The sequence below is a fragment of the Oryctolagus cuniculus genome, chromosome 1 (assembly GCF_964237555.1).
Source record: "Oryctolagus cuniculus chromosome 1, mOryCun1.1, whole genome shotgun sequence".
In the NCBI taxonomy this organism is placed as follows: domain Eukaryota; kingdom Metazoa; phylum Chordata; class Mammalia; order Lagomorpha; family Leporidae; genus Oryctolagus; species Oryctolagus cuniculus.
Genome location: NC_091432.1, coordinates 160,299,742 through 160,325,498, shown reverse-complemented (window position 1 = coordinate 160,325,498; position 25,757 = coordinate 160,299,742). Strand labels below are relative to the sequence as shown.

The 25,757-nt window shown below is 46.5% G+C and overlaps 1 protein-coding gene across 2 annotated transcripts in view; it reads left to right on the top strand.

The window, feature by feature from the left end:
* Positions 1 to 25,757, top strand: part of MAMDC2 (MAM domain containing 2) — a 177,610-nt gene that overhangs the window by 86,246 nt on the left and 65,607 nt on the right. For both annotated transcript variants that reach the window (XR_011379575.1, XM_002708194.5), the window contains exons 6-8: positions 11,726 to 11,982; positions 16,719 to 16,812; positions 23,854 to 23,997. Coding sequence is in view for 1 of the 2 variants with exons in the window: in XM_002708194.5 (XP_002708240.3) it covers positions 11,726 to 11,982; positions 16,719 to 16,812; positions 23,854 to 23,997 (495 nt within the window). In the remaining variant the exon portion in view is untranslated. The remainder of the gene's footprint in view (positions 1 to 11,725; positions 11,983 to 16,718; positions 16,813 to 23,853; positions 23,998 to 25,757) is intronic.

The following is a 25,757-nucleotide window of genomic DNA, read 5'->3' as shown; positions in this document are numbered from 1 at the left end:
TTAGGTCAATCCAATTTGGGCTCTAGCATTTTTATTCATCTGCCCCTATGTTAGGTATCACAGGGAAAATGATGATTAAAATAATGAATTTGTGGGACCAGTGTTGTGGCATAGCAGGAAAAGCTACTGCCTGTGACGCAGGCATCCTATGTGGTCACCAGTTCTTATCACAGCTGCTCCACTTCCAACACAGCTCCCTGCTGATGGCCTGGGAAAAGCAGCAGAATATAGCCCAAGTGTTTGGGCCCCTGCTAGCCACATGGGAGACCTAGATGAAGCTCCAGACTTCTGGTTTCATCTTGGCCCATCACTGGCCATTGTGACCATCTGGGGAGTGAACCAGCAGATGGAAGATCTCACTTGTTTCTCCTACTCTCTCTCTAACTCTGACTTTCTTTTTTGACAGGCAGAGTGGACAGTGAGAGAGAGAGACAGAGAGAAAGGTCTTCCTTTGCTGTTGGTTCACCTCTAATGGCTGCCGCGGCTGGCGCGCTGCAGCCGGCGCACCGCACTGATCCAATGGCAGGAGCCAGGTGTTTCTCCTGGTCTCCCATGGGGTGCAGGGCCCAAGAACTTGGGCCATCCTCCACTGCACTCCCTGGCCACAGCAGAGAGATGGCCTGGAAGAGGGGCAACCAGGACAAAATCCGGCGCCCCGACTGGGACTAGAACCCGGTGTGCCAGCACTGCAAGGCAGAGGATTAGCCTGTTGAGCCGCGGCGCCGGCCCTAACTCTGACTTTCAAACTAAATAAATAAAAAAATTTTTTAAAGTCAGTTGCCTGTGGATCCTGCCCAACTTCAGAGACACACATTCTGGCCGGCACTGTGGCTTACTAGGCTAATCCTCCGCCTGAGGCGCCGGCACCCCGGGTTCTAGTCCTGGTCGGGGCACTGGATTGTGTCCCGGTTGCTCCTCTTCCAGTCCAGCTCTCTGCTGTGGCCCGGGAGTGCAGTGGAGGATGGCCCAGGCCCTTGGGCCCTGCACCTGCATGGGAGACCAGGAGGAAGCACCTGGCTCCTGGCTTCAGATCGGCACGGCGTGCCAGCCGCAATGCGCTGGCCATAGTGGCCGCTTGGGGGGTGAACCAACGGCAAAGGAAGACCTTTCTCTCTGTCTCTCTCTCACTGTCTAACTCTGCCTGTCAAAAGAGAGAGAGAGAGAGAGAGAGAGAGAGAGAGAGAGAGAGAATACACATTCAAGGAAGGGAAAGAGGTTTATCCCACAAACAGATGTCACATGAGGCTGTGTGTGTCAAATGCCAAACAAGTAGCTTCCTTTCTCCCTCCACCCCAAAAAGACAGGTGCATGGATTCAGAGACAAAAGAGCTAACATACTGCTTGGATGTCTTGGAAGACTCTGTAGCAACAAGTAGACTGTTGGAAGGGTGGGATGATTGACAGGCAGAGTCCAGAGAGAGTAAGAGCAGCAGTAACAGTGGAAGTAACAAGTGGAAGAGAGCTATGGCTGAGACAGCAAGGCTGGGGCAAAGTCTAAAAGGCCTTGAATGCCAGGCAAGAGATTTAACCTTTATGTTATTATTGTTTTAAAGATGTATTTATTTATTTGAAAGGCAGAGTTACAGAGAGGCAGAGGCAGAGCAAGAGAGAGGTCTTCCATCCACTGCTTCACTCCCCAAATGGCCACAACGGCCAGAGCTGCGCCAACCCAAAGCCAAGAGTCAGGAGCTTCTTCTGGGTCTCCCACATGGGTGCAGGGGCCCAAGGACTTGGGCCATCTTCCACTGCTTTCCCAGGTCATAGCAGAGAGCTGGATTGGAAGTGGAGCAGCCGGGACTAGAACCAGTACCCATATGGGATGCCAGTGCTGCAAGCAGCTGCTTTACCCACTATGCCACAGCACCAGCCGCTAACCTTTATGTTATTGACAGGGAGAGGCCAATGGAGATCTTTGAACATGATGAGTTGCCATTACACAATGTGCTTCTGTGGAGCAGACTCACAGTGACTATCTCAATAGTGAGAGGAACAAAATGTGTGGAACAGGAGAGCCCCAGATACTGTTTTGTTAGATATATTTGGAGTCACTAAGTCAACAGCTGAGATCAGTAGAACGCCCAGTGTTTTCACTTCCTATTTTTTTTTTATTTATTTGACAAGTAGAGTTATAGACAATGAGAGAGAGAGAGACAGAGAGAAAGGTCTTCCTTCCATTGGCTCACTCCCCAAACGGCCGCTACGGCCGGCAGTGTGCCAATCCAAAACCAGTAGCCAGGTGCTTCTTCCTGGTCTCCCGTGCAGGTGCAGGGGCCCAAACACTTGGGCCATTCTCCACTGCCCTCCCAGGCCATAACAGAGAGCTGGAGTGTGTGGGGAGCAACTCGGACTAGACTAAGTTACTGGAATTAAGACTTATTCTATGCATCTGCTCTCCCACAATATGGCGCTGGGAGAGGAGGAAACAGCTTCTACGCAGCTGCCTCTTGCCAACTTGAGTGATGACCTCCAGGAGCTGATCCTGCTCCTGATTGGAGGAGAGCAGCGTACTCGGCGTGTGGGCAGCCGAGTTGGGATTGGCAGAAGAGGACTATAAAGGAGGAGAGAGACAACATGCACGAGGAACATCTAAGGGGAACACCTGAAGGAACACCTGTGCAGCCCCCGAGAGAGCCGGCCGGCGGTGTGCCGCTCCCCTGCGGAAGTGGGGAAAGTGGCCAGGGGGAACCGCCCTTCCACGGAGGTGGAAGGGACGGTAGCCAACCCGGGAAGAACCAGCAGCAAACCCGGGGAGGGCCGAGCAGACGAAAGAACAACGCAGGGTCCTGTGTCGTTCCTCCACGAAGAGGGGGAGCGACAGAGTGGAAGAGGAACAACCGGGACTAGAACCTGGCATCTATATGGGATGCCGGCAACGCAGGCGGGAGATTAACCAAATGAGCCACAGCGCCAGCCTGATTCACTTCCTATTTTTAGAAGTAGGATTTAGCACTTGTGACAGTGACAGAAGCTTGGCATTTCCCTATGTACAGCCCATATTTTGGCTGTGAAGATACGTGACCCATCTCCACTTGCAGCTACTGTAAGAACCACAAATGAGCGTTCTACATAGTCAACAATAACCAGACATGGCAGAGTGGCACATGACTCTGCATGAGTATTTTAGAAGACAGTTGGATTTGCTCAAAGCAATGAAATGCCACAACCTCTATGAGTGAAGCCACGAGCACTCTGGGGATTTCACAAAAGAAAGCCAGGTGACTTTTGCTTCATTTAGGGAAAGAGGGCTAGTTTTGAGATTGTTTTTCTGTCAATCTAAAGGATCTGGTAGGAGGAATGGAAAGGATCTTGGAAGGCCAATGGATTAAAATTGCAATTAGCCTTGGTGTCATTATCAAAGGAGCAGACTTAAGTTTGAGGAAGTATTGGAGAACTTTTCTCAAATCACTTAAAAATTAGTTCCAAATTCAACTCCTCTGGGAAGCCAGTATCTTGAGCCATGGTGTCATCTCTTGAGGATGAAAAATGATCCACCAGTGCATCATTTTTCATCCTCAAGAAGGCAAAGCCCAGCTGGCTGGGGACACGGGTATTCCCTAGGAGAGGGAACAGACATGGAATAATGCAAAGACATCCACTTGACTTGGATCCCTGCATGCCATCCACCCTTTGAAGAGTACAATACCCATGGTCCTTCCTCACTCTCAATTGTGAACCATAGCATATTCTGGCCATATTAGTGTCAGCAGGGGTAGAAAAAAAAAGAGCACTAGGCTAGGAGTCAGAATACTTGTGGGTAATCCCTCAACTCCTCAGTCTCCATTGGCCTATTTGCCAAGGAGGAGCTCCATGATTTTTAAGATGCCTTTGAGCTCTTCCCTCTTTGCCCTAACACCTACATGAAAATCCACAAATTCACCACCCATTGACAACTTTGTCAAAAAAGATTTGAGTATTTATAAGTATACTACACTTGGTAATAGAATAAAAAAAAAAAAAAAAACAGAGAGAACCAAAAAGATTCAAGGGTGAGAAAAAGAGGACCTGGCTTTTCTAGTGTCTTAACCAGGAGACTCAGGAGGCACGATGATTCTGTTACCCCGAGGAGCACTTGCTGTCCGGGAGCCATCACTCCTGCCACGGGCACTTCCAGTCTTCTCCTCCCCCACTCCATCTTCCCCTCCCACCTTCCTCTCTCCATTTCCCCATTCTTTCTCCTCTCCCTTGGCTATTCTCAAACACCTTCCAAAAGTAGGCAGCTTTGCCCACTGGCCTTGTTCTGCTCACTGACATGAACACTGAGAGCTAAAGAAGCAGCTGACCCTAGGGCTAGAAGGCAACATTCTGAAAAGACCTCCCCTCTCCCTTCCAGCCATCCAAGAAGCCATAGTCAATCCCATCAGAACCTGAACACCAGAACAAAGCATCTTCATTGATCACCTGCTTATTCACTCATCCATTCATTCAACAAACAAATGATGTGCACTTTTTATATATCAGGTGTTCTTGCATACCGTAATCATACAGAAGTAGTCACTGACCTCAAAGAGATCATAGAAACCAACTTCTCAAGATGCTGTCCCCAGAATTCCAGTTCTCTTGTTTATTATCTTCCTGTGAGAGAAGAAGGGTGATATGTGATAAGATTAGCCAGGGAAGCCCTGAGTCAAAGAAACCTAAATGGATTTCTTCATTTCAGGACTCCTCACTGCCATTAATGTAGTTCTGTGCTGCTGTGTGTTACGGCATTTCTCAAATGGTCTGGACATCAAAATGCTATGGAAAATGCATAGTGATAGAGAAGTCTTTCCCCTGTATAGAATGGGGCTTAAAAAGATGTGTTTTACAGATTCTAAAGCAATTTATTTGAAGAACGCCATGTCTGTGACTCAAAGGTTTGCCCAGGATCACTCTTGGAAAAAAAATAAAAAGATAATGTTCTCAAAAAGAAAGAGGTTGCCTCTGTTAGTAGATTGGCCTTCTACAGGGTATATTGATTTCCTATGAACTCTATCAATTTCGGTGACAAGGTAAAGATGAAATGGTTCAGATGTCTGCCTACAGCAGCAGATTTTGCTCTGTATGAACTCATCGCATGTGCACTTGTATAACTGGAAGCAGCTTTGCCTTTCCTCCTGGGTAGAAACTAGAGAAATGCACAGCAGAGAACAGGGGGAACCAGCTGGGTGCCTGCCCAGCTGCTGAAGAAATTAGGGGATGTCCTCCCAGGAGGGCGCTGGTCTTTCTGTTGTAGAAAATGGAACGGTGAATGCAATTTCTGGAAAAATATGATTTAGATAGGCGTGTTCCTTCATTTGCTTGTATGTTTTTTAACAGTTTGCCCCTAATGGTGAGTCAGAATTTTGAAGTGAGAAATTAAATCTTGTCTAATGAAGGGAAATGACTAAAATAACGTGGTAAGAGTAGTGGTGGGATTTCTTTGGAATACTGGAAGGGATATGATTTTATCCTGTTCTTTTCCTTCTTGATTCTGATTCATTGTGCACGAGTTTCTTTGTAAATATTTTATGAAGTGAAACAGAATCTTTCAGGAGGTAACCTACTGACAGCTCGGATCATTACTGTTTTCTCCATGCCTTAGCAAAAAAGAGGATGAGTGCTGGAAAAATAATGAGGGCACTTCATTTCTTTGCCGAGATTTTTAAATTCAAGTCTGCTTATGGTGCTGCTCTGAGAGGAACTGGACAGGGTTTCAAAACCTAAAATAAGGTCAGAATTATTTTGTTCCACCAAAGACCATGAGATGGATAGATCATCTCTCCTTAATTCATCTGGTTTGGACTGAGCTCAAGCATCATCTTTTTTTTTTTTTTTTTTTTCCTTAAAGAAGTATCCATTTATTTTGAAAGTCATAGTCAGAGAGACAGAGAGAGAGAGAATCTTCCATGCACTGGTTCACTCCCCAAATGGCTGGGATGGCCAGAGCTGGGCTGGGCCAAACCCAGGAGCCAGCAGCTTCATCTTGGTCTTCCACATGGGGGCAGGGGCCAAAGCACTGGGGCCATCCTCCACCACCCTCCCAGGTGCGTCAGCAGGGAGCTGGACCAGGGTGGAGCAGCCAGGACCTGAACCAGCACCCATATGGGATGCTGGTGCCACAGACAGTGACTCAACCCACTAAGCCACAGTGCTGGCCCCTCAAACATAATCTTACCAGCAGTTATGCATTCACCCTCTGTGTTGAACCACTTGGTTCATGGCATAAGCACCTGGTGGGGAAGTAGCTTTATTTTCTTCTCCTTGCCTTTGTGGAAGCTCTGCTGGATCTCCCGTCCCTGCTGTTGGATGATTTTGCTTTCCAGCCATTTCCAGGTGTTAATAAATAGCTTCAGTTTCAGGGGTTAAGTTCAGTCAAGTCACAGTCAAGTCACAACTCCATTATCTCACGCAGTTCTTCTCTTGCCCCAGCCAGAGCGTGGAGCAGCAGCAGAGAGAAAGCTTTGTGCTTTGTGTCTCCCCTCATCTTCACTTTGCTCCTCCCTTCCTATTCTCCTGCTCACCGGGCTGCTCTGGCTCCTTCAGGGTTGGGAAGACTTCTGGGGGACAGAACAGAAAGCGCAAGGCTGAGGACACTAAGTTGTACTTGCCTGGTGCTGTCTGATCTGGAACCGATGTCTTCATGCTGCAAATGGGCAGATTCTGGCCATTTCTGTCATCACCATTGAGGAATCTCACTTTACGGGTGGGGACAGTGCACTTTCTGGCTGGCCGTCGAAGACTACCCTTAAGTGCTAGTAAGCAGTGGTGCCCTACAGTAGCCCCTTTCTTTGGGGGTTACTGTGCTGGCAGGCAGCCCTGTTGAGATGAGTTCTTCAAGGCACTGAGCCCAGCCAGTTTTTTCTGCCTACTTAGCTGAAGGGAAGACTTGGTGTCTCTGCCCCTTCAACCTGGGAGCTCTCTGGCAACAGTCCTTCCTGTCCACTCTTCCTCATGGGCCCCTGCCATCAGCTTCTTGCCTTTAGATGGCTGCAGTCAAGCGTCAGGCACCAGTCTCCATACCCCACAAATTCCACTTGCCACTGATGAAGTTCTCTCCAGAACCCTGGTGTGCTCAGCTCAAGGCCTGAGTAGTTGCAGAGCCTGGGAGATGTCTGCACACAGGAGAGAGGATGAGGGGAGGTGGCAGTCTCCCTCCTCTCCCCTTTCCACAGTGACTTCCCTCAGCCCCCTCCTGGGTCAAGGTAAGAAAAGCGGGAGCTTCTCTTCTTCCCTTGAGAGGCTGAAAGGAAGCACATAGAAGACCAGCTCCATGACAGCTCTCTTCAAAGACCCTCCTGTCTCCAGTCTCCCTGCCCCAACTCTAGCCTTCTCATGTATACAGGCAGGAGCTAAAATTCGTAGAGCTGGCTTGGGTGCCGCATGCTGGCACTTAGCATATGTGGTCTAGCACCACCCTGGAAAGTAGAAGTTCTTGTCAATACCCATTGTTCTTGGCTTTGATGTCTTAGAAGAGATTAGGAGAATTCCCAATTAACAATCATCCTTAAATGCTATATAAAAAGATTGGATTTGCCTTTGCTATACTAAGAGCCACTTGAACCCCTAGAACTAAAGTCATCAGACTGGTGGCGTGGGGGCAGCCATGCTAACGTGCAGTCTTGGGTGCTGACCACCAGCAGTGGGTATTTCCATCTGGTGTGTGTTTCTTCAGACCCAGGCGGCTCCCTAGCCTGTACAACCAGCAACACTGTGGACAATGCAACTGGAGTGCAAATGTGGCCAGCAGGGCTGGGTCTCAGCTGAGTCAGAGAATGCCTTTGGCATCATGGCAAGACTTGGGCAATCTTTGGGGAATGCTGGTCAGCCAGACTGTTTGAAAACAAACAGTGGGGAACTGCCCTGAGAGTTTTCCTAATCCAAGGGAAAATGGTTGCCCACTATGGGCCACTGTCTCCACTCCACATGAAACGTTTCGGTGGTACAGATGGCTGCTGCCAGACAGAGGGAAGAGTCCCATTTAGAAGAAGGTGAACAGATACCAGCACTCTCAGCTTCATCCCAGAGGGGACCTGAGCTTTGGCTGGTGTTACTGAGCATCGGGATCTTTCAACTGTTCGAAACTGTTTTCGTACACACTTCTGGGTGTAATCCATGGTCAGAGAATGATAGATGGGTTCCACTCTGAATATGGAAAAGCGATGCAGACTTGAGAGGAGCAGCCATAAGATTCTTAGTTCTTGGGTTGAGCATTTGGCCTAGTGATTAAGATGGTGCTTTGGATATCTGCCTCCCATATCAGAGTGTCTCTTCTCTCACTCTGGTTGCAGCTTCCAGCTAATGCATACCCTGGAGGCAGCAGGTGATAGTTCATGTACTTGGGTCCCTGCCACCCATGTGGAAGATCTACACTGAGGTCCCGGCTCCCAAATTTGGCCTGCACCAGCCCCAACTACTGTAGGAATTTGGGGAGTAAACCAACAAATGAGATCGATCTCCCTCTCCTTCTCATTCTTCCTCCCCCTCATCTTGTCCCTCTCTGTCCTGCTGCAATTCTTAAAATAACTGCATTTTAAAAGTGAAAGAAAAAATTCTGCTCAATTCTTAATCTCCTGGGAAACCCATTGTCCCCCTGCACGGCCTCTTTCAGAGTTTCAGTAAGTTTTCAGAGTTTTAATACTTTAAACTCTCTGTGGCCTGCAGGATCCTGATGATTTGGGTGGTTATCGGATCCTGTCAGTCTCGGTCATCCTACTCAGGCTTAAGGATCTGACAACAATTTCCTCTGGCAGAGGGGTCTGGAAGTTCTGGAATCCTGGGCCAGAAAGGAGCATTGGCCTCACTGGGCTGGGCTGGAAGCCGCTCATAACACCAGATGCTACACATAATGTCTCAAGTCCTCCCAGCACCTTCTGTCTTCTCTCTGGAAAGGAGCATAGCATGGCACCTGCACTCATCCAGCCGTTGGCTGTCTTCCTCAGAGCAGAGTGTTCCCAGTGGCACACAGCCTGAGTAGCTGTCCTTCCTCCCTCCTGGCCTCTAGGGCGGACCCTTGACTGGTGATTTCTGAATTACCCCCACCCCTTCAGGTAAGATGATAGTCGTACAATGAGCAACCTTTGTTACTCACTGATCAGTAAATAGTACCCAGCTTTGGCAGGAGATGAATGATGCAGAGGGAAAGGGGCGGTGGAGTGTGGTCTGGCCTCGTGGCTCCATGTGAGACTTGGCGTCAGCAGTCTCAATCTGATTCCCAGCAGCCTCTCTGACTCACTTTGGGCAGGTCACATTGTGTTTGTTGCATGTTTTTGGGGTCAGAAATATGACTGTGGCTGGCTTGGCCCAGCATCTTCAGCCCGAGTTGCTAATGAGGCACATCAGCTGCAAATGCACAGATTAGAATATTGTCCACCCAGCAAGTGACTCCATATCCTTTAACCAAGATACCAGATGCCTGGCAGTTGCAAAGATGATAAATTTATAATGGGGACAAGTGTGAGTTCTCCAGGTGAGCACAGTTATGCACTTCAAGAAGGTGTGTGAAGTTTCTCGGATTCCCTGAGAGTCTTCTGGAATCCTTGGAGGCAGACACTCCTCAGTCTAGGGAGCTGATCTCCTTCTTCTTGGCTAGGTCAGTTTGGGCTTTCAATAAGCAGAGACTAAGCTGGGATTAGGTAGGAACAAAATTTGGGGAAAAATGGTTTTCAAGGTCTAAGAAGAATCCAAGGCCAACATGCTCATTAGGAGCAGTGGGAACTGTGTATAGAGGCTGTGACATTTTGGGGGATCTGTGAGAGTGTTTTTATTTATTTTAAACATCAGGAGTAGGGGCTAGCACTGTGGCGTAATAGGCTAAGCCTCCACCTGCACCATTTGGATGCTGGTTTGTGTCCTGGCTGCTCCACCTCTGATCCAGCTCTCTGCTGATGGCCTGGGAAAGCAGTGGAAAATGCCCCAAGTGCTTGGGCCCCTGTACCAGCGTGAGAGGCATAGAGGAAGCTCCTGGCTTCTGGCTTCAGATTGGCCCAGCTCTTCCTGTTGTAACAATTGGGGGAGTGAATCAGTGGATAGAAGACCTCTATCTCTGTGTGTGTGTGTGTGTGTGTGTGTGTCTTCCCTCTCTCTCTGTAACTCTGCCTCTCAAATAAATAGATATATCTTTACAAAAAAGAAATGCAAATAATAATAACTATCCTTTACACAAAAAGAAAAGACTATAGCCCTAGAAACACTGATGGCATTATTTTATTTCATTATAAATATATAAGGCATTTACAGTGTGTCAGGCACATGCTACTCACTTTACACACGTAATTTTCTTTGGTGCTCATACAAATTCCACATTCACTTGTTCCACATCTATGAATTCCACCAACTATGCACTAAAAATGCTTAGATGCACCAGGTGTTGTGGCACAGCATGTTAAGTCATTGCTTGCAGGACTTGCATCCCATAACAGAGTACCTGGGATTGTGCCACCTTACTTCCTATCCAGCTCCCTTCTGATATGCCTGGGAGGCAGCAAATGATGGCCAAAGTACTTGGGTTCCTGCCACTCACATAGGAGATCTGGAGGTTTTAACTCCTGGTTTCAGCCTGGCCTAGCCCTGGCTGTTGCAGGCATTTGGAAAGTGAACCAACAAATGGAAGATTCTCTCTCTCTAGATCTCTCTCTCTCATTCCCTCCCCACTCTCCCTCCCTTCCTCTCTCTCTCTGTCACTCTGCCTTTAAAATAAGTAAATAAATCTTTTTTAAAAGAGGAAACTAATTTGGAAAAGAAAATTATGTGTATACTGAACATGTAAAAACTTTATTTTCATGTCAATATTCCCTAAGTAATACAATGTAAAAAAAATATAATGTAACACCAATTCAAACCTCACTTACACTTATTAGGTATTATAAATAACCTAGAAATGATTTAAAGTATACAGAAAGACCTGGGCTCATTAAATGGAAATACGGCTCCATCTTATATAAGAGACCTGAGCATCCGCAGACTGTAGTGTCCCCAGCAGTCCTTGAACCAATCTCTCCCAGGTGCAGGGGGCAGCTGCTGTATTTGATTCCCATTCTAGACATCAGGAAATTGAGGCCCAGACAAATACAGAAACTTGTGTAAGGGCCCGGAGCTGGTGGGGAGTAGGGCAGGTTTCACACTCAGTTCCCTTCCCAGCCTTCCCCACTCTGCCCCACCTAGAGGCCTCCGGTGGAGGTCAGCCTCCAAGCCTAGAGGCCAACAAGGCCTGCCAGGAGCAACTTCACAAGTTCACACTCTTATCTGCAGTGCCAAGGAGCCTGTATGTTCTATTAATGTGTGCAAATTGCCATCTGGTTTGGCTTCAGAATCGTTCAAAATGCACACAGGGACATTTTGCACATCCTGTAAAGATGTCCAGGTGGGTCTTCCGCCCTTGGACAACAGATGGACACTGCCCTTGCATGCTCTTGGAAGTGAATTACTCAGCGAAGGCATAGGAGGGTGGCTTCTCGGGTGATGTTCTGTGCCTCCCCAGGAGTGGGTTCAGCCTGTGAAAAATCAGGCGCTGTACAAATGACGCCTCTACCTCTCTGTATGTTTTTATATTTCATGCAAAAAGAGCAGGTCTCATCTTGTATTTCACCAAGAACAATAAACCTGGTGTCCCTGGCTCCCACCTGCAGTATTTTCCACTCTTGGCCCAACGTCTTTCACTTGCTTCCTCCCCCGGCTCCCACCGGATTATGGAGAAGCAAACCCCAGGCCCACGCTGTTTCATCTGCAAACCCCTCCCGTCTGACACATCTTCCTTCTGTGTGATCTCCAGGCCACTACATGTACGTGGACTCCGTTTACGTCAAGCACTTCCAGGAGGTGGCGCAGCTCATCTCCCCCATGACCACGGCGCCCATGTCTGGCTGCCTGTCCTTTTATTACCAGCTCCAGCAGGGGAATGACAACGTCTTCTCCCTCTACACTCGGGATGGGTCCGGCCTCTATGAGGAGATCTGGAAAATGGACGCCCCAGGGAGTGCTGCCTGGAATCTGGCGGAAGTCGAGTTCAGCGCCCCCTATCCCATGGAGGTAGGTATGCAAGGGACCAGTTGTGCCCTATCTGGCCCTGCACAGCTTTGGGGGCCAATACTTTCCCTCCTCAGGGTCGGTTTTTCTTTTCTGCTGTACTTCAATCCTTTTAGTTTTTGTCTTAAGGTGGGCTTATTTTGAATTGTTTTTAACTGTTATTTTAAACTAACAAAAAATATTGTACGTAATTATGGGATACCATATGATGTTTTAATTCATGTATACTTCATATGATAATATAATCAGGGTGATGAGTTCATCTGTCACCTCAACATTTATGGTTTGCTTCTGGTGAGAACATTCAAAATCCTCTCTTACAGCTATTTTGAAGTGTATAACATATTGTAGTTTTAAAAGCATTTTAAAATTGATTGCAGAGGCAAAGAGACAGATAAGAGAGAACTTCCCATCTGTTGATTCACTCCCCCAAGTGCCTACAACAAGCCAGGGTTGGGCCAGGGCCAAAGCCAGAAGATGGAAACTCAATCTGGGTCTCCCACATGAGTGACAGGAACCCAACTACTCGAGCCATCATGGCTGCCTCCCAGGGTCTGCATTAGCAGGAGGCTGGAATCAGGAGCTGGAGCCAAGGATTGAAGCAGCCGCTGTGACATAGCTTGCAGGTGTCTTAGCGGCTAGGCTGAAATCCTGCTGCCCAGCACATGTTGTTTGTAACTGTGGTCAGTCTACTGTGCACCCGAGCACCAGAACTTACTCCCCCTATCCAACTGTAACTTTGCACCCATTGACCAAGATCCCTTTCCCCTTCCACCCCTGCTGTACCTCAGTCTTAGTCTTTCTGGTCCCCTCTGCAGCTCCTTCCTCTGTATTCCTTCTGCCTTCCTTCTTTGTCATTTTCATTTTCTAGCAAGAATATTTTCCATAAGAATAAATGTGAAGAAAATCCAGTCAACTACCAAGTGCTCATGGCACACTGTCCCTCTGAACCCTGCACTGTGGCCGTGGAGACCTCACAGAGGGGCTCAGAGTCATCTAACCCCAGATCACCCCTGTGCTTCCATCCTTGAGAGCAATTTTGAAGGTTACCTTGATTGCTTCTCGGCCTTTTGGCCAAGATCAAGTGAAGGTTACCTTGACTTCAGGGAGTTGTCTATCTGGGGGGGAGGGGAGGAGACTTATTTCATTCTTTGCAGGATAAATGTTATAAAATCAGAAATAAACATTTCTTCAATCATCCTGGGTGAAACAGACCATAGTGCTTTGGTTTTAGAATGTTTTAAAGTTACATAAATGATAAATGTGCAACGCAGAAGAATTAGAAAATTCAGAGAAGCAAATTAAAAGGCCTTGGGCCAATCCCACAAAGATGAGTACTTGTGACATCTCTATGTTTATTTGCCCTTGTAGACCTGATGCATAGATATCTCTATCTATGTATGTGTTTTGGAACTGACTAGTGTATTCAGTACTGACCATCCAACAAAATCCAGATAAAATCATCCCCATATTTACAGACGAGGAAGGAGAAAACAGAATGTCCAAAAAGTTCAACATCTTTTTTCTGGGTCACACAGCTGGCGAATGCCAGAGAGCTTAGGAAAGTTCCTGGACTCAGATATGACCTCCAGCTGGAGGAGGCGGCTCAGCTCTGCCTGCAGACCCTCCGCACCTTGAGCATCAGTGGGTGCGGCCCTGTGCCTGCTCTAAGTGTGGGACTGGTGTAAGGACTTGGAGCTGCATGTAGACTCTTCGTTACCATGAGTTATTAGCACCCTCCACTTGTCACTTTGTGCATTTTGCGGTACCTTCTCCAGTGGCCTTTAAAGTGCAAAAGCAGCAGAGTATGCCTCTGGCAGCTTTTCAGTGTGCCATCTGTGAGCCTTCTGTGGAGCTGCAGAGAACACGGGGGCCGGGTTTTGGCTTCTGACATGTTCCATCTACGGATGGTGAGCCTGCCACTCCCTGCACCCCATCCCTCTCCTGCTCTTCACCCCCTGGCCCAGCCATCCCAGAAAGAGCAGAGTGCCTTTTGCAGAATGTGAGCTATTTCCTATCCCAAAGTCTGACCAGGCCTTGGTTTGCTCCGGCAGCCCAGTGGAAAGTTTTTAGTGAGTTTGGGTTGCAAGGAGAAAGAGAAGTGCATGCACAGCAGGAAATTTGCCTTCTTATCACAATGGAATGAGTCACACACCCAGGCACGCTGACAGTGTTTCTCCTTTCGCACAGCCGTAAACTTTCTGGGCAGCATTTGTGGGAGGGCGACTTCGCTGAATGTGTACAGACTGGCACTTGAGAGGCTGCAGTGGTACACTGAACCTCCGTCTATACCCTGTGGGTCCACACACATGTAATTCTGCCCTTCTACTGTGAACCCATTGGCTGGTATTACATGCTCTTACAAACTGGCAGGAAGAGAAACTTGTTCTGCACACATCAGTGACTTTAATGTCACCATATTCTCGAATGAATTTTAAAAAGGCAAAACAAACATTAGAGACGTTCTTTCTGAGCAGGAGAGAACACACTGGCACGTGGGCTGTCATTAGCATGTCCGGAGCAGAAATGCTTGTATTTTTACTGCACCTGCCCAGTAGGAAGCAAATTCTGTCACTCATTTTGTTTATCAAGCAGCGCCCTGAGAGCTCAGTGTCATGGACCTGTGTCAAGTCTGTGAACTTAATTAACCCTTCGCTGTCCAGATCTGTTTCTGCATTCACAAACCACTCACCTACTCCTCGCCAGAGATATACTTCCAGGACTCCCACTGTATTTTGGAGAGTTCAAGTTGAATTCGTGAAACCATGTGCTCTCTACCCTCAGGAACATGTCTGGACTGCTGAGATCAGTGTTTTCACCCTTGACTGCTGCCTGGTCCAGCTCCTCACGTAGAGTTCCACTAGGAGGAAGGGAAAGGGACTGAGAGGGGCTCAGCTGCCTGTGGACAGCAGGGGAAGAACCTGACCTACTTTCTTTGCTTAGCCTGTTTTTCCTGTCATTGAAGTTCTTAATGCTGATTAATTTTATAGTTCCATCAGAAATTACATGGACACCAGCTGACGGTTTCAAGAGAGATCAGTAAAACACCAGTTCAGGTTTTCTGTGTTAGTCCATTTGGACAACTTTAACAAAATGTCCTAAACTGGATAGCTTAGAAACAACGGAGATTTATTTCTCACAGTTCTGGATATCAGGAAGTCTCATATCAAAGCACCCAAAGATGTGGTGTCTGGCGAAGACCCCTTTCCTGGGTCATAGATGACGCCTTCTCTCTGTGTGTCTGCATGTAGTGGAAGGGGTGAGCCAGCTTCCTTATGCCTCTTTTCTAAGAGCGCTAATCCCATGCATGAGGGCAAGGCCCTGCAAGGAGGATTAGTTAGCTTTGTGTTGCTCCAACAGTGTTCTCAAGGCTGGCCGCTTTATAGAGATGAGGTACACTGGCAGCTGCAGGTGCCATTCTCCTGGCTGGAGCCTCTGATAGAGAAACAGAATGGAAAGCAGCCACAAACTCGAAGGCCCAAGTGTGTGTGCATGGGGATGCCTAAAACAAGCATCAGTCCATTCAGTGGGGTGGGGGGCAGGGTTGGCCCCATGATGTAATTACCTTCCACCAGGCCTCGCCTCTTAACAGTCCCAGCGCTTCAACATCTGCACTCTGGGGACCAAACCTCCAGCACTTGAACCCTGGGGGGACCACTCAGATCATATCCACACCAGGCAAGACCCCAATCCTAATAACATCATCTTGGGGAATAGGACGTCAATATATGACTTTGTTAGCGGGAGGGGTGGTGGTGGGAGTGGGGAACAAACATTCAGGCCATAGCAGTTTCATTCTCCCTGAAAGAAATGACAAGTTGAGTAGGATGTCACGCAAACTCCAGTATTTGGTAACTGGAGTGCACACAAGTCCTTATAACTTAGTACCACCTGGTCTGACATGCCATTGAAATCATGGTTAAGAGGCCGGTGTTGTGGTGCAGTGGGTTAAGCCACCACCTGTGATGCGATCATCCATGTCGTGCTGGTTCGAGTCCTGACTGTTCCACTTCGATCCAGCTCCCTGCTAATGCACATGGGAAAATAACTGAAGAAAACTCTAATCCTTGGGCCCTTGCACCTGCGTGGGAGACCCAAAAGAAGCTCCTGGCTCCTGGCTCCTGGCTTCAGATCAACACTGCTCCAGCCATTGCAGCCATCTGGGGAGTGAACCGGCAGATGGAAGATCTCTCTCACTCTCTGCCTCTGCCTCTCTGTAACTCTGCCCTTCAAATAAATAAACAAATAAATCTTTAAAAAAAAAAAAAAAAAGAATATCAAGGCTAAATACACAAATTGCGATTTTAAAACAATTTTTTAAATTAAAATCAAGGGGCCAGAGCTGTGGCAAAGCAGATTAAGCTGTCAACTTCAATGCCAGCATCCCATATGGGCACTGATTCAATCCAGTCTCTTGTTAATTCGCCTGAGAAAACAGTAGAAGATGGCCCAAGTGCTTGGGCCTCTGCACCCATGTGGGAGAACCAGATGAAACTCCGGGCTCCTGGCTTCTGGCTTCGGCCTGGCCCAGCCTCAGCTGTTGTGGCCATTTGAGGAATGAAGCAGTGGATGAAAGACTGACACCTCTGTCTCTCTGTCTCTGTCTGTGTGTGTGTCTGTCTGTCTCTAACTCTGGCTTTCAAATAAATAAACCTTTAAAAAATTAAAATCATGATTAAGAGCGTGTAAGCCTAACAGGAATTATATAAACAGTGACAATATGTCATTTTTCTCTGCAGGTTATTTTTGAAGTTGCTTTCAATGGTCCCAAAGGAGGATATGTTGCCCTCGATGATATTGCTTTCTCTCCTGTTCACTGCCAGAATCAGACAGGTGAGCAGTGTTCTGTTCTTCTTCCTCATTACTGAAATCTCCTTTCCCAACTGAAGCATGTGGTTAAGGCTTGTTATAATTGCTTTTGATTTCCTCACCCTTCCTCTTATATCATCCTTGGAAAAATATTCAACCAAATAGTCATTTTTTCTGGAATATTCCCCCCCTCCACAAAGTGAATCTAATTTTTCTGGCACCGAATGCTAGTTTCCTGCCTACCAGGAAAGGAAAATTTAATAAACTTAAGCTGTTTTCATCCTTTTATAAGACATCTTGGGTCCATAGATGGGTGAGTGGTAGATGGAAAAATCTCTAACAATCTACTGAATAAAATTATAAAACCTCTTCACAAATTGATGTGTACAAGATTTATCAATGTCCTCCTATTTAAAGATGTTAGTGTTTGGTAGACATCTCTAGAATATTTTGCACTAAATATTATGTGTTCTTAATTTAGTTACTTTCTCTTTTAAAGTGAACCTTCAAATTATTCTATCATGATCAATTTTTTAGTTTCATAAATTTGATTGATGTTTAGAAAGAGAAGAATTTTTTGTTTTTGCTTTTTACTTTCTGGGAAGCTGGACAAACAAATTGATTCCAAGTGAATCAGGAACAAAATGAGAATAAGAAGGACAACAATATATTAGGTAACCCAGATAAATGCAACTGACCTCACTGCTTAAATGTTTTCTTGGGAGATCCAGGGGGACACTGTGGTCATCCCATCTTATTAATGAACCCTCATTCTGGGTTTTGGAGCACAGGAAATAAATTTTTGAACTTGGCCTCTGAAGTTTGACTTTCACTTAAGATAGAATTGATTTCTAATTTTTTTAATTTTATTATTTATTTGCAAGTCAGAGTTATACAGGTAGAGGGGAGGCAGAGAGAGAAAGAGAAAGAGAGAGGGAGAAATTTTCCATCCGCTGGTTCACTCTCCAGTTGGCCGCAATGGCCAGAGCTTCGCCTATCCGAAACCAGGAGCCAGGAGCTTCTTCCAGGTCTCCCATGCGGGTGCAGAGGCCCAAGCACTTGGGCCATCTTCTACTGCTTTCCCAGGCCACAGCAGAGAGCTGGATCAGAAGAGGAGCAGTTGGGACTAGAACCGGCACCCATATGGGATGCAGGCGCTTCAGGCCAGGACGTTAACCCGCTGTGCCACAGCGCTAGCCCCTGATTTCTTGTTTAATATGGTTTTAGGTATATTATATACAAGCAAAGGGACAAAGAAAAAAATTTTTATACTTATTAAACTGTTACCCCAAAGTAAAGAGAAGTCTGCTAATTTGCTGAAGCTAAATATTATATTTTTACTAATTCAAATTAAAGGCAGGGGTAGTGAAGCAGATAGAACCAGACTGGATTTGCATCTCCTTAAATTATTTAATATGAATGATAATCAAAGATTAAAAAGTCTAAAAAAATTGACAAAACACTGAAACCGAAATTGTTTTACTTCTCTAAATTGGATTGCCCCTTAGTCCTGTTAGTTACTATTTCAACTGTGTTAATAGTAATCTCACCATTAATCATTAATCTATCATTATTTTTGGAAAGTTCCTCTTCTCTGACGCTAGGCATTTACATTGAATATTGCATACCTCTATATGGAGGAGAAGAGTGTTCATTCAAACGTCTGCACAGGGAAAAGGGCATGGTGTAGAGGCAGCTGGGGGTAATAGAATCAACTCAAGTTGCTTTAGAAGAAATGCTTGAAAATGCTCTCTCTTTTTTTATTTTTTTTATTTTATTTTTTATTTTTTATTTTTTGACAGGCAGAGTGGACAGTGAGAGAGAGAGACAGAGAGAAAGGTCTTCCTTTGCCGTTGGTTCACCTTCCAATGGCTGCCGCCGCCGGCACGCTGTGGGCAGTGCACCGCGCTGATCCGATGGCAGGAGCCAGGTACTTCTCCTGGTCTCCCATGGGGTGCAGGGCCCAAGGACTTGGGCCATCCTCCACTGCACTCCCTGGCCACAGCAGAGAGCTGGCCTGGAAGAGGGGCAACCGGGACAGAATCCGGCGCCCCGACCAGGACTAGAACCTGGTGTGCCGGCGCCACTAGGTGGAGGATTAGCCTAGTGAGCCGCTCTCTTTAAAAAACATACTCAACATGCATGGGCTCTTTTCTCCTGCATTGTGATCTGACGGGTGCGAAGGAAAGAGATTCCAGGAAAACAAGGAGCATTTAAGAAGGCTGACCAGGCTGTAAAATGCAGCCCTCATGGATACCGTGTCCTTGCAGGAACCTCCACAAGTATGCAATTTGACACAATTAGGTTAACCGTGGCTCTATATTGGTCTTCAGAACTTCCCAGCATATCAGTGTGGCTTTAACACAGTTTAATTGCATCATCGGTTTTGTGCTCAAGAACCAGGAATTTGGATTCACGTCCCTATTCTGCCATGTGCAAGCTACATGAACCTGACCATGTTGTTTTAATGTCTTTGAGACTCTGTTTCTACAGTTGGAGGGCAAGGATGGAAGAACCCATTTCACAGATCTGTTGGAAAGAGTATGAGTTAATGTCTGGGATGGCTATAGCATAGTGTATGACACACAGAAAATGCTTTGTCATGAGACAATATCATGCCTTCATTTTCAGATTACAGCTCTCCATTCCCTGGAGAATAGTGGGTCAGACTGAAACTAAAAAGCACCAGCAAAGGGCACTGCAGTGATGAACGTGTCAGCTGGAGCCTGCTTTAGGCTTCTCTGAGCAGCTGTAGGCAGGATTCTGCAAATTTGGAAGCTGAGCCCTCTAGTTTTCATACTTCGTCTTACATTTCAAATAGTTCATGCCCTTCTGTTTCATAACAGGTGCCAACATTTTTGCTTTATCTTGGTTAGCTCCAGACTTGTTGTCTCTGCTTTTCCCAGCTGGACCTAGCATTCTCTTCCCTCATCTCCCTGCTAGGCTGAGACAGGAATGATTGCAGCAGAGGAAGCATCTTGCTCCCACCATTTGGTGGGGCTTAGAATTAATCTAGTCTTCCTGGACCAGAGCCATTGCACAGTCACAAGGTGAAACACTGGTGTCGTATGGCTCTCCAAGCATCCCCCAAGGATGCTTCCAGCCCCATTTCAGTAACAGAACTTCCCTACCCATGCTTTTTCCATCCACCCTTATGCTTGGCCCAGAGTCTAAACCAGATGCATAACCATAATGCATAACTATTGGTCTTTAAATACTTGAATGCTTAACAGACAGTCCCACCCACTTCTAAGAATCCTGCTGTATTGCCCCACCCTACACAGAGCGCTCCACAGCTCTGCCATATGCAGTCCCCAAACCTCCTCTCTGGCCAGGGATTGGTAGGATCCTGACACTCAGAGGACCTGTACCTGAGTCCCCAAATCAGCCATGCACCACAACACAGTGCCAGAACTCTTGACCAGTTGGAAACCCAGCTCCGGTTGCTGCCTAGGTTACAGATGATGTCCCTGGTTGTCCCTATTCCCAGATTCCTCTGAGGGCATCTGCAGCCCAGCCAGTGGCCCAGCTCCTAGTTTCATCGTGGTTCCTCTTTCTAGCACCAGACTCACTCTTTTCCCCAAGCCAGCTTTGCGCTGTCTTAGCCTACCTTTGGGCTGGCTCATGCTGAAAAATCAAAGTAGCCTGTGAGTTTAGCCCTCTGTAGAATGCCCTGCACCCAGTATCCCTCTTGAACACCAGAAGGCTGATGAGTATTTTAGATCCATAGGACGGATGCTGACTCTGTCCCCATGAATTCCGTGGAGCAGAGGAGAGGATGAGAAGGACTCCTGACCATTCTTCTCAAACTGTAACACACTCCAGCTAATTAGATTATCTTCAAAGCCTCTCATTTCTAAAATGTTTTAAGGTCAGAAAGCAAGCAATTAACTAAAGCATTATGATGCTCTTGGGTAACTTGCTTCAAGAGGCTCTTTTTTTTTTCTTTCCCTGATTATCAACTGATGCTCAGGGTCTTCCAACTGCCTCTGATTCTACCCTGTGCTTCAGATATGTCACAGACACTCCCAGGTAGCGCGATTTGTGATCCCCACTTGACACAGACTTGTGAAACAAGCTCGAAGCAAAGGCTTTCGGTCCACCCCAGGTCTCTGGCCCCATCTTTAGGAATCAGGTGCCTTCTCAGAGTAGAAGCAACAATCAAGGTTAGAAAGAAGAGAGCTTTTGAATTACAGCTTTGAGGTTTCCTTTTCATCAGGTTACAGACAAATCTACTTCACAGCCAAATCAAGTGGGAAGTACCGCTTTCCCTTATAACTTAGCCGTCCTCTGCCACTGTCACCCAGATTCATGGTTTATGCTAAGACTTTTTTCTTGGGGTTGTGTGTTTATTTATTCCATGGGTTTGGACAAGCATATGTAGACATATACCTACTATTATTGTATCCAGTGGAATAGTTTCCACTACCTCTGTGGTCTGCCTAGTCATTCCTCCCTCCCTGCTAGCCCCTCTTTACTCTCCCCATGGTTTTGACTTTTCCAGGATGCCATGTAACTGGAATCATACAATGTACAAGGCACCAGCCTATTCAGAATATCTTCCTTCACATAGTAACACGCATTTAAATTCCCTCCATGTTTTTCTTGGCTTAACAACACTTTTTAACTCTAATATGCCATTGTCTAGATATACCACTGTTTAAGTATCCATTTATCTACCAAAGAACATCTTAGTTGAGTCTAAGTTTTGCCGGTTATGAATAAAGCTACTACAAACCCTAAAGTTTTTTAATACTGCCTCTCACACACATAATAATTGGGTTAAGATTCTCTTGGAGCTGCCCAAGGGCAGTGACTCTGAGGTGCATAACTGAAGGGTGATTTTGCTGGCTTCTGTTCTATTTGTGCGTGGCATGGGAGTGCCATGCCACTTCCTGAGCTAGATGACCATCTACAGGTTTTAGATTTTCATGTTTTTTCATTAGCAGGTAAAGAGGGTTGCTTGGGACTGGAGATCATCACAGGGTTTCCTGTGGTTTCAAATCTCCGTGGGAGAATATGGAAAAATCCTTGTTTGTAGGACATTGTTGACCACAGACTCTCTCTTCAGGGCTTAGAGGATGTTGGTGCTGACAGAAATTCATGCAGATCAGGGTGTGAGCTCATCCACCGGTGATAGAGCACCGAGAATTCTCCTTACGTTCTTTTCTCTGGCCCATTAGAGTTTGCTTCTAGGGTGTGTTGCCCAAACCCAGGTTCCAGAACATTTGCTTCTTCTTTTTTTATAATGTGTTGTTAGTCACTTCTTTAAATTTAGTATTTTGAGGACTCTATTTTTGTATCATTTGAAACTCAGACAATGTTTGTAAGAATACTACAAATAACTCCCATGTACTCTTCAGCTAGATCTACAAGTTGTTAACATTGTGCCATGTTTGCTTAATCAAGCATTTTAGAGTAGGTTGCATACTCCATGCCCCAAAAGACTTCAGTGTGTATCTTCTAAAATTCAGCACATCCTTCAGCCTAGCTATAAGATAATTACAAAGTTCAGGAAATGTAATACTGATACAACATTATCAGCTAATCTGCAGTCCATACACCAATTTCTCCAGTTGCCCCGATAATGTCCTTGACAGGTATTTGTTTTGCTGGCCAAGATTGAATCTTGGATCTCTGGGAGTCTTTGATCGTCCTATCTCTTTCATGCCCTTTAATTCGGGTCAGTTCCTCAGTCCATTTGATTGTTTTCTTTCTTTGAAGATTGACAAATTGAGGGGTCAGCATTGTGATAAAGCTGATTAAGCCACTGCCTGTGTAGCTGGCATCCCATCTGAGCATGGGTTCAAGTCCCAGCTGCTTCACTTTGGGTACAGGTCCCTGCTAATGCACCTGAGAAAGCAACGGAAGATGCTTGGGCCACTGCCACCCACATGGGGGATCCAGAAGAAGCTCCTGTGTCTTAGCTTCGCCTGGCCAGGCTGGCCATTGAGGCTATTTGAGAAGTGAACCAGTGGATGGAAGATCTGTCCCTCTCTGTCTCTTCCTCTCTCTCTGTAACTCTGCCTTCCAAGGGAATAAGTGAATCTTTTTTAAAAAGAAAGAAAACTGACAAATTGAGATTATATTGAAACTTTTTTTCTAACCAGTTCCCTCCCCCCCCTTTTTTTATCAGAATTTTTCCAGAATTCAAATGCTTCTCTAGAGATGAGTTTCCATTATTAAAACAGCATCCACTCTCTCCAGCCCTAGAATGCTAGACCAGTGTCCATCAGCTCGCAAACCAGGTCACACTTGGCTACGCTGAATGTGTCCTGAACTGCTACAGTCAGATTCCCTCTGCACTCAGAGGACAATCTTAACAGTGAGGTTGACAAGTCACTCGTTAATAGGACTGAAAGTTATTCTCAAAAGAGCAGAAATATTTTGTTCTATTCCCTCCAGGAAATCTGGTTTGCGATGTTATTTATAGACCAGAATAAATGATACCAGAACTCAGCCAAGCCGAAACAATAGCAGTACCCCTCCTGGGATTGGTGTGACTTTTGAACTGTGTGATTTATAGAGTGATGATTTTTTTTTTCAAGCAGATCAGCTCCTACTACTAATGTCAATTATAAATAGACAGTGGCTGTGCTTCTGACACAATGTTCAACAGATGAAAGTTATTTCTGAAAACCACTATTTCCAAAATATGTCTTAGAATTAACAGTCCCTTGCAATCCTTTCCTTTTCTCTTTCTGTCTTTCTTTTAAACTTTGTATGCCTGAATTTTGATCATGAGGAAGCATGTGAATAAATGCTCACAGTTTTTACATCATGAAAGGAAATTTCTTTTGAAGTCTGGTTGTAGTTTATTTTTATAGAGAATGAGAACAGGCTTCCTTGCTCCTGTCCCTTTAGAGAGGAAAAGAACAATTTTCCTGTCATGTTGAAAGGTTGGTTAGATGCTAACCTGACAGCATGCCATGTGGGTAAAAATATTTCGCTGTGTTTTGCTTCTTCAGTCTCCCCTGGTACAAATGTAGCCGTGTCTGTCCACGGGTTAATGGAGTCCTCTGCGATCCATGGGCTTGACTAGAACGTTTGCTTTCCTTTGCTCAGACACTCCCTTCAGTGCTGCGGAAGCGAGCTGTGATTTTGAGGAAGATCTCTGCAACTTTTACCAAGATAAAGAAGGTCCAGGTTGGGCCCGAGTGAAAGTAAAGCCCAACATGTACCGGGCTGGAGACCACACCACAGGCTTGGGTAAGTCAGGGACTGCCCACGTGGGACATCTCTGGGTCATCTCCATGAGTCCGTGGCCATTCTGACTCCATACTTACAAAGATGTTGACTTCAAAGAGGAAGAAAACAAGTCAGCTATGGGGAAGCAGAGACCATGAGGAATCTTGCATTTGGCTGTTTTTAAAAACTGGAGTTCAAGTTGCTGTGCTAGCAAAAGTGTTTGCCAATTAATTAAGTAGCCAAACCTTTGGAAAGTATTCTGCTCTCACTTGAGATGAAGCCTCTTTAAAAAGCCATTGTACAGCCGGCGCCACAGCTCACTAGGCTAATCCTCCGCCTGTGGCGCCGGCACCCCGGGTTCTAGTCCCGGTCGGGATGTTGGATTCTGTCCCAGTTGCTCCTCTTCCAGTCCAGCTCTCTGCTGTGGCCTGGGAGTGCAGTGGAGGATGGCCCAAGTCCTTGGGCCCTGCATCCACATGGGAGACCAGGAGAAGCACCTGGCTCCTGCCATCGGATCAGCGCAGTGCACTGGCCGCAGCGTGCCGGCAGCAGCAGCCAATGGAGGGTGAACCAACGGCAAAGGAAGACCTTTCTCTCTGTCTCTCTCTCTCACTGTCCACTCTGCCTGTCAAAAAAAAAAAAAAAAAAAAAAAAAAAAAAAGCCATTGCACTCCATCTCTATGAAATCACAGAACAGATAAGTATAGAGATAGAATGCAGATCAGTGAGTCACAGAGGCTGGGGGAGGGGCAGGAGGAAGCGACTGGCTCATGGGTGTTGGGATTCTGCACCCATTAAACATCCCATCATTTGAGATGATGTCCACGTTGCAGAGCTAGGCAGTGGGATAGTTGTACAGCATTATGCATGCACTAAATGCCACTGAATTGCAGGTTTTCAAATGGTATATTTTATATTATATGTATTTTTCCGCAATGAAAATATTCATCGTGAGGCAGAAAAAAGCTATGGGAAAATGTTGAATGGACACTTAATGGATCCATCTACAAGAGGCTCTTAGAAACCCGGGTTTGAGTGCTCTTTGTATGAGGATTATCTACTAATGTAATGACATCCTTTGTGGATTTCACTACAGTGGGGACAGGTAAAAAGAACGTGCTCTCAAGGGATTTAGTCTCACATTCATTTATCCAACAAGGCTGTATCTATTGGGCACCAGGGTGAATTTACCTTGAAGCTGATGAAAGGTGAAATTCCAAGGTGTCTCACTTGCATGGGCCCTGGGGAAGGGCTTGAAAAGAGCCCTGTCGCTCCCCCTCTTCATGGAGGAACGACACAGGACCCTGCGCTGTTCTTTCGTCTGCTCGGCCCTCCCCGGGTTTGCTGCTGGTTCTTCCCGGGTTGGCTACTATCCCTTCCACCTCCGTGGAAGGGCAGTTCCCCCTGGCCACATTCCCCACTTCCGCAGGGGAGCGGCACACCACCGGCTGGCTCTCTTGGGGGCTGCACAGGTGTTCCCTCAGATGTTCCCCTTAGATGTTCCTGGTGCATGCTGTCTCTCTCCTCCTTTATAGTCCTCCTCCGCCAATCCTAACTCGGCTGCCCACACGCCGAGTACGCTGCTCTCCAATCAGGAGCAAGTCCTACAGTTTATTGGTTGAACTGGAGGCAGCTGTGCAGAAGCTGTTTACTTCTCTCCCAGCGCCATATTGTGGGAGAGCAGGTGCATAGAATAAGTCTTAATTCCAGTAACAGTCTAGTCCGAGTTGCTCCCCACAGAGCCCCTACAGTTTTGTACCTCCATGTTCTTAGAGGTGGCC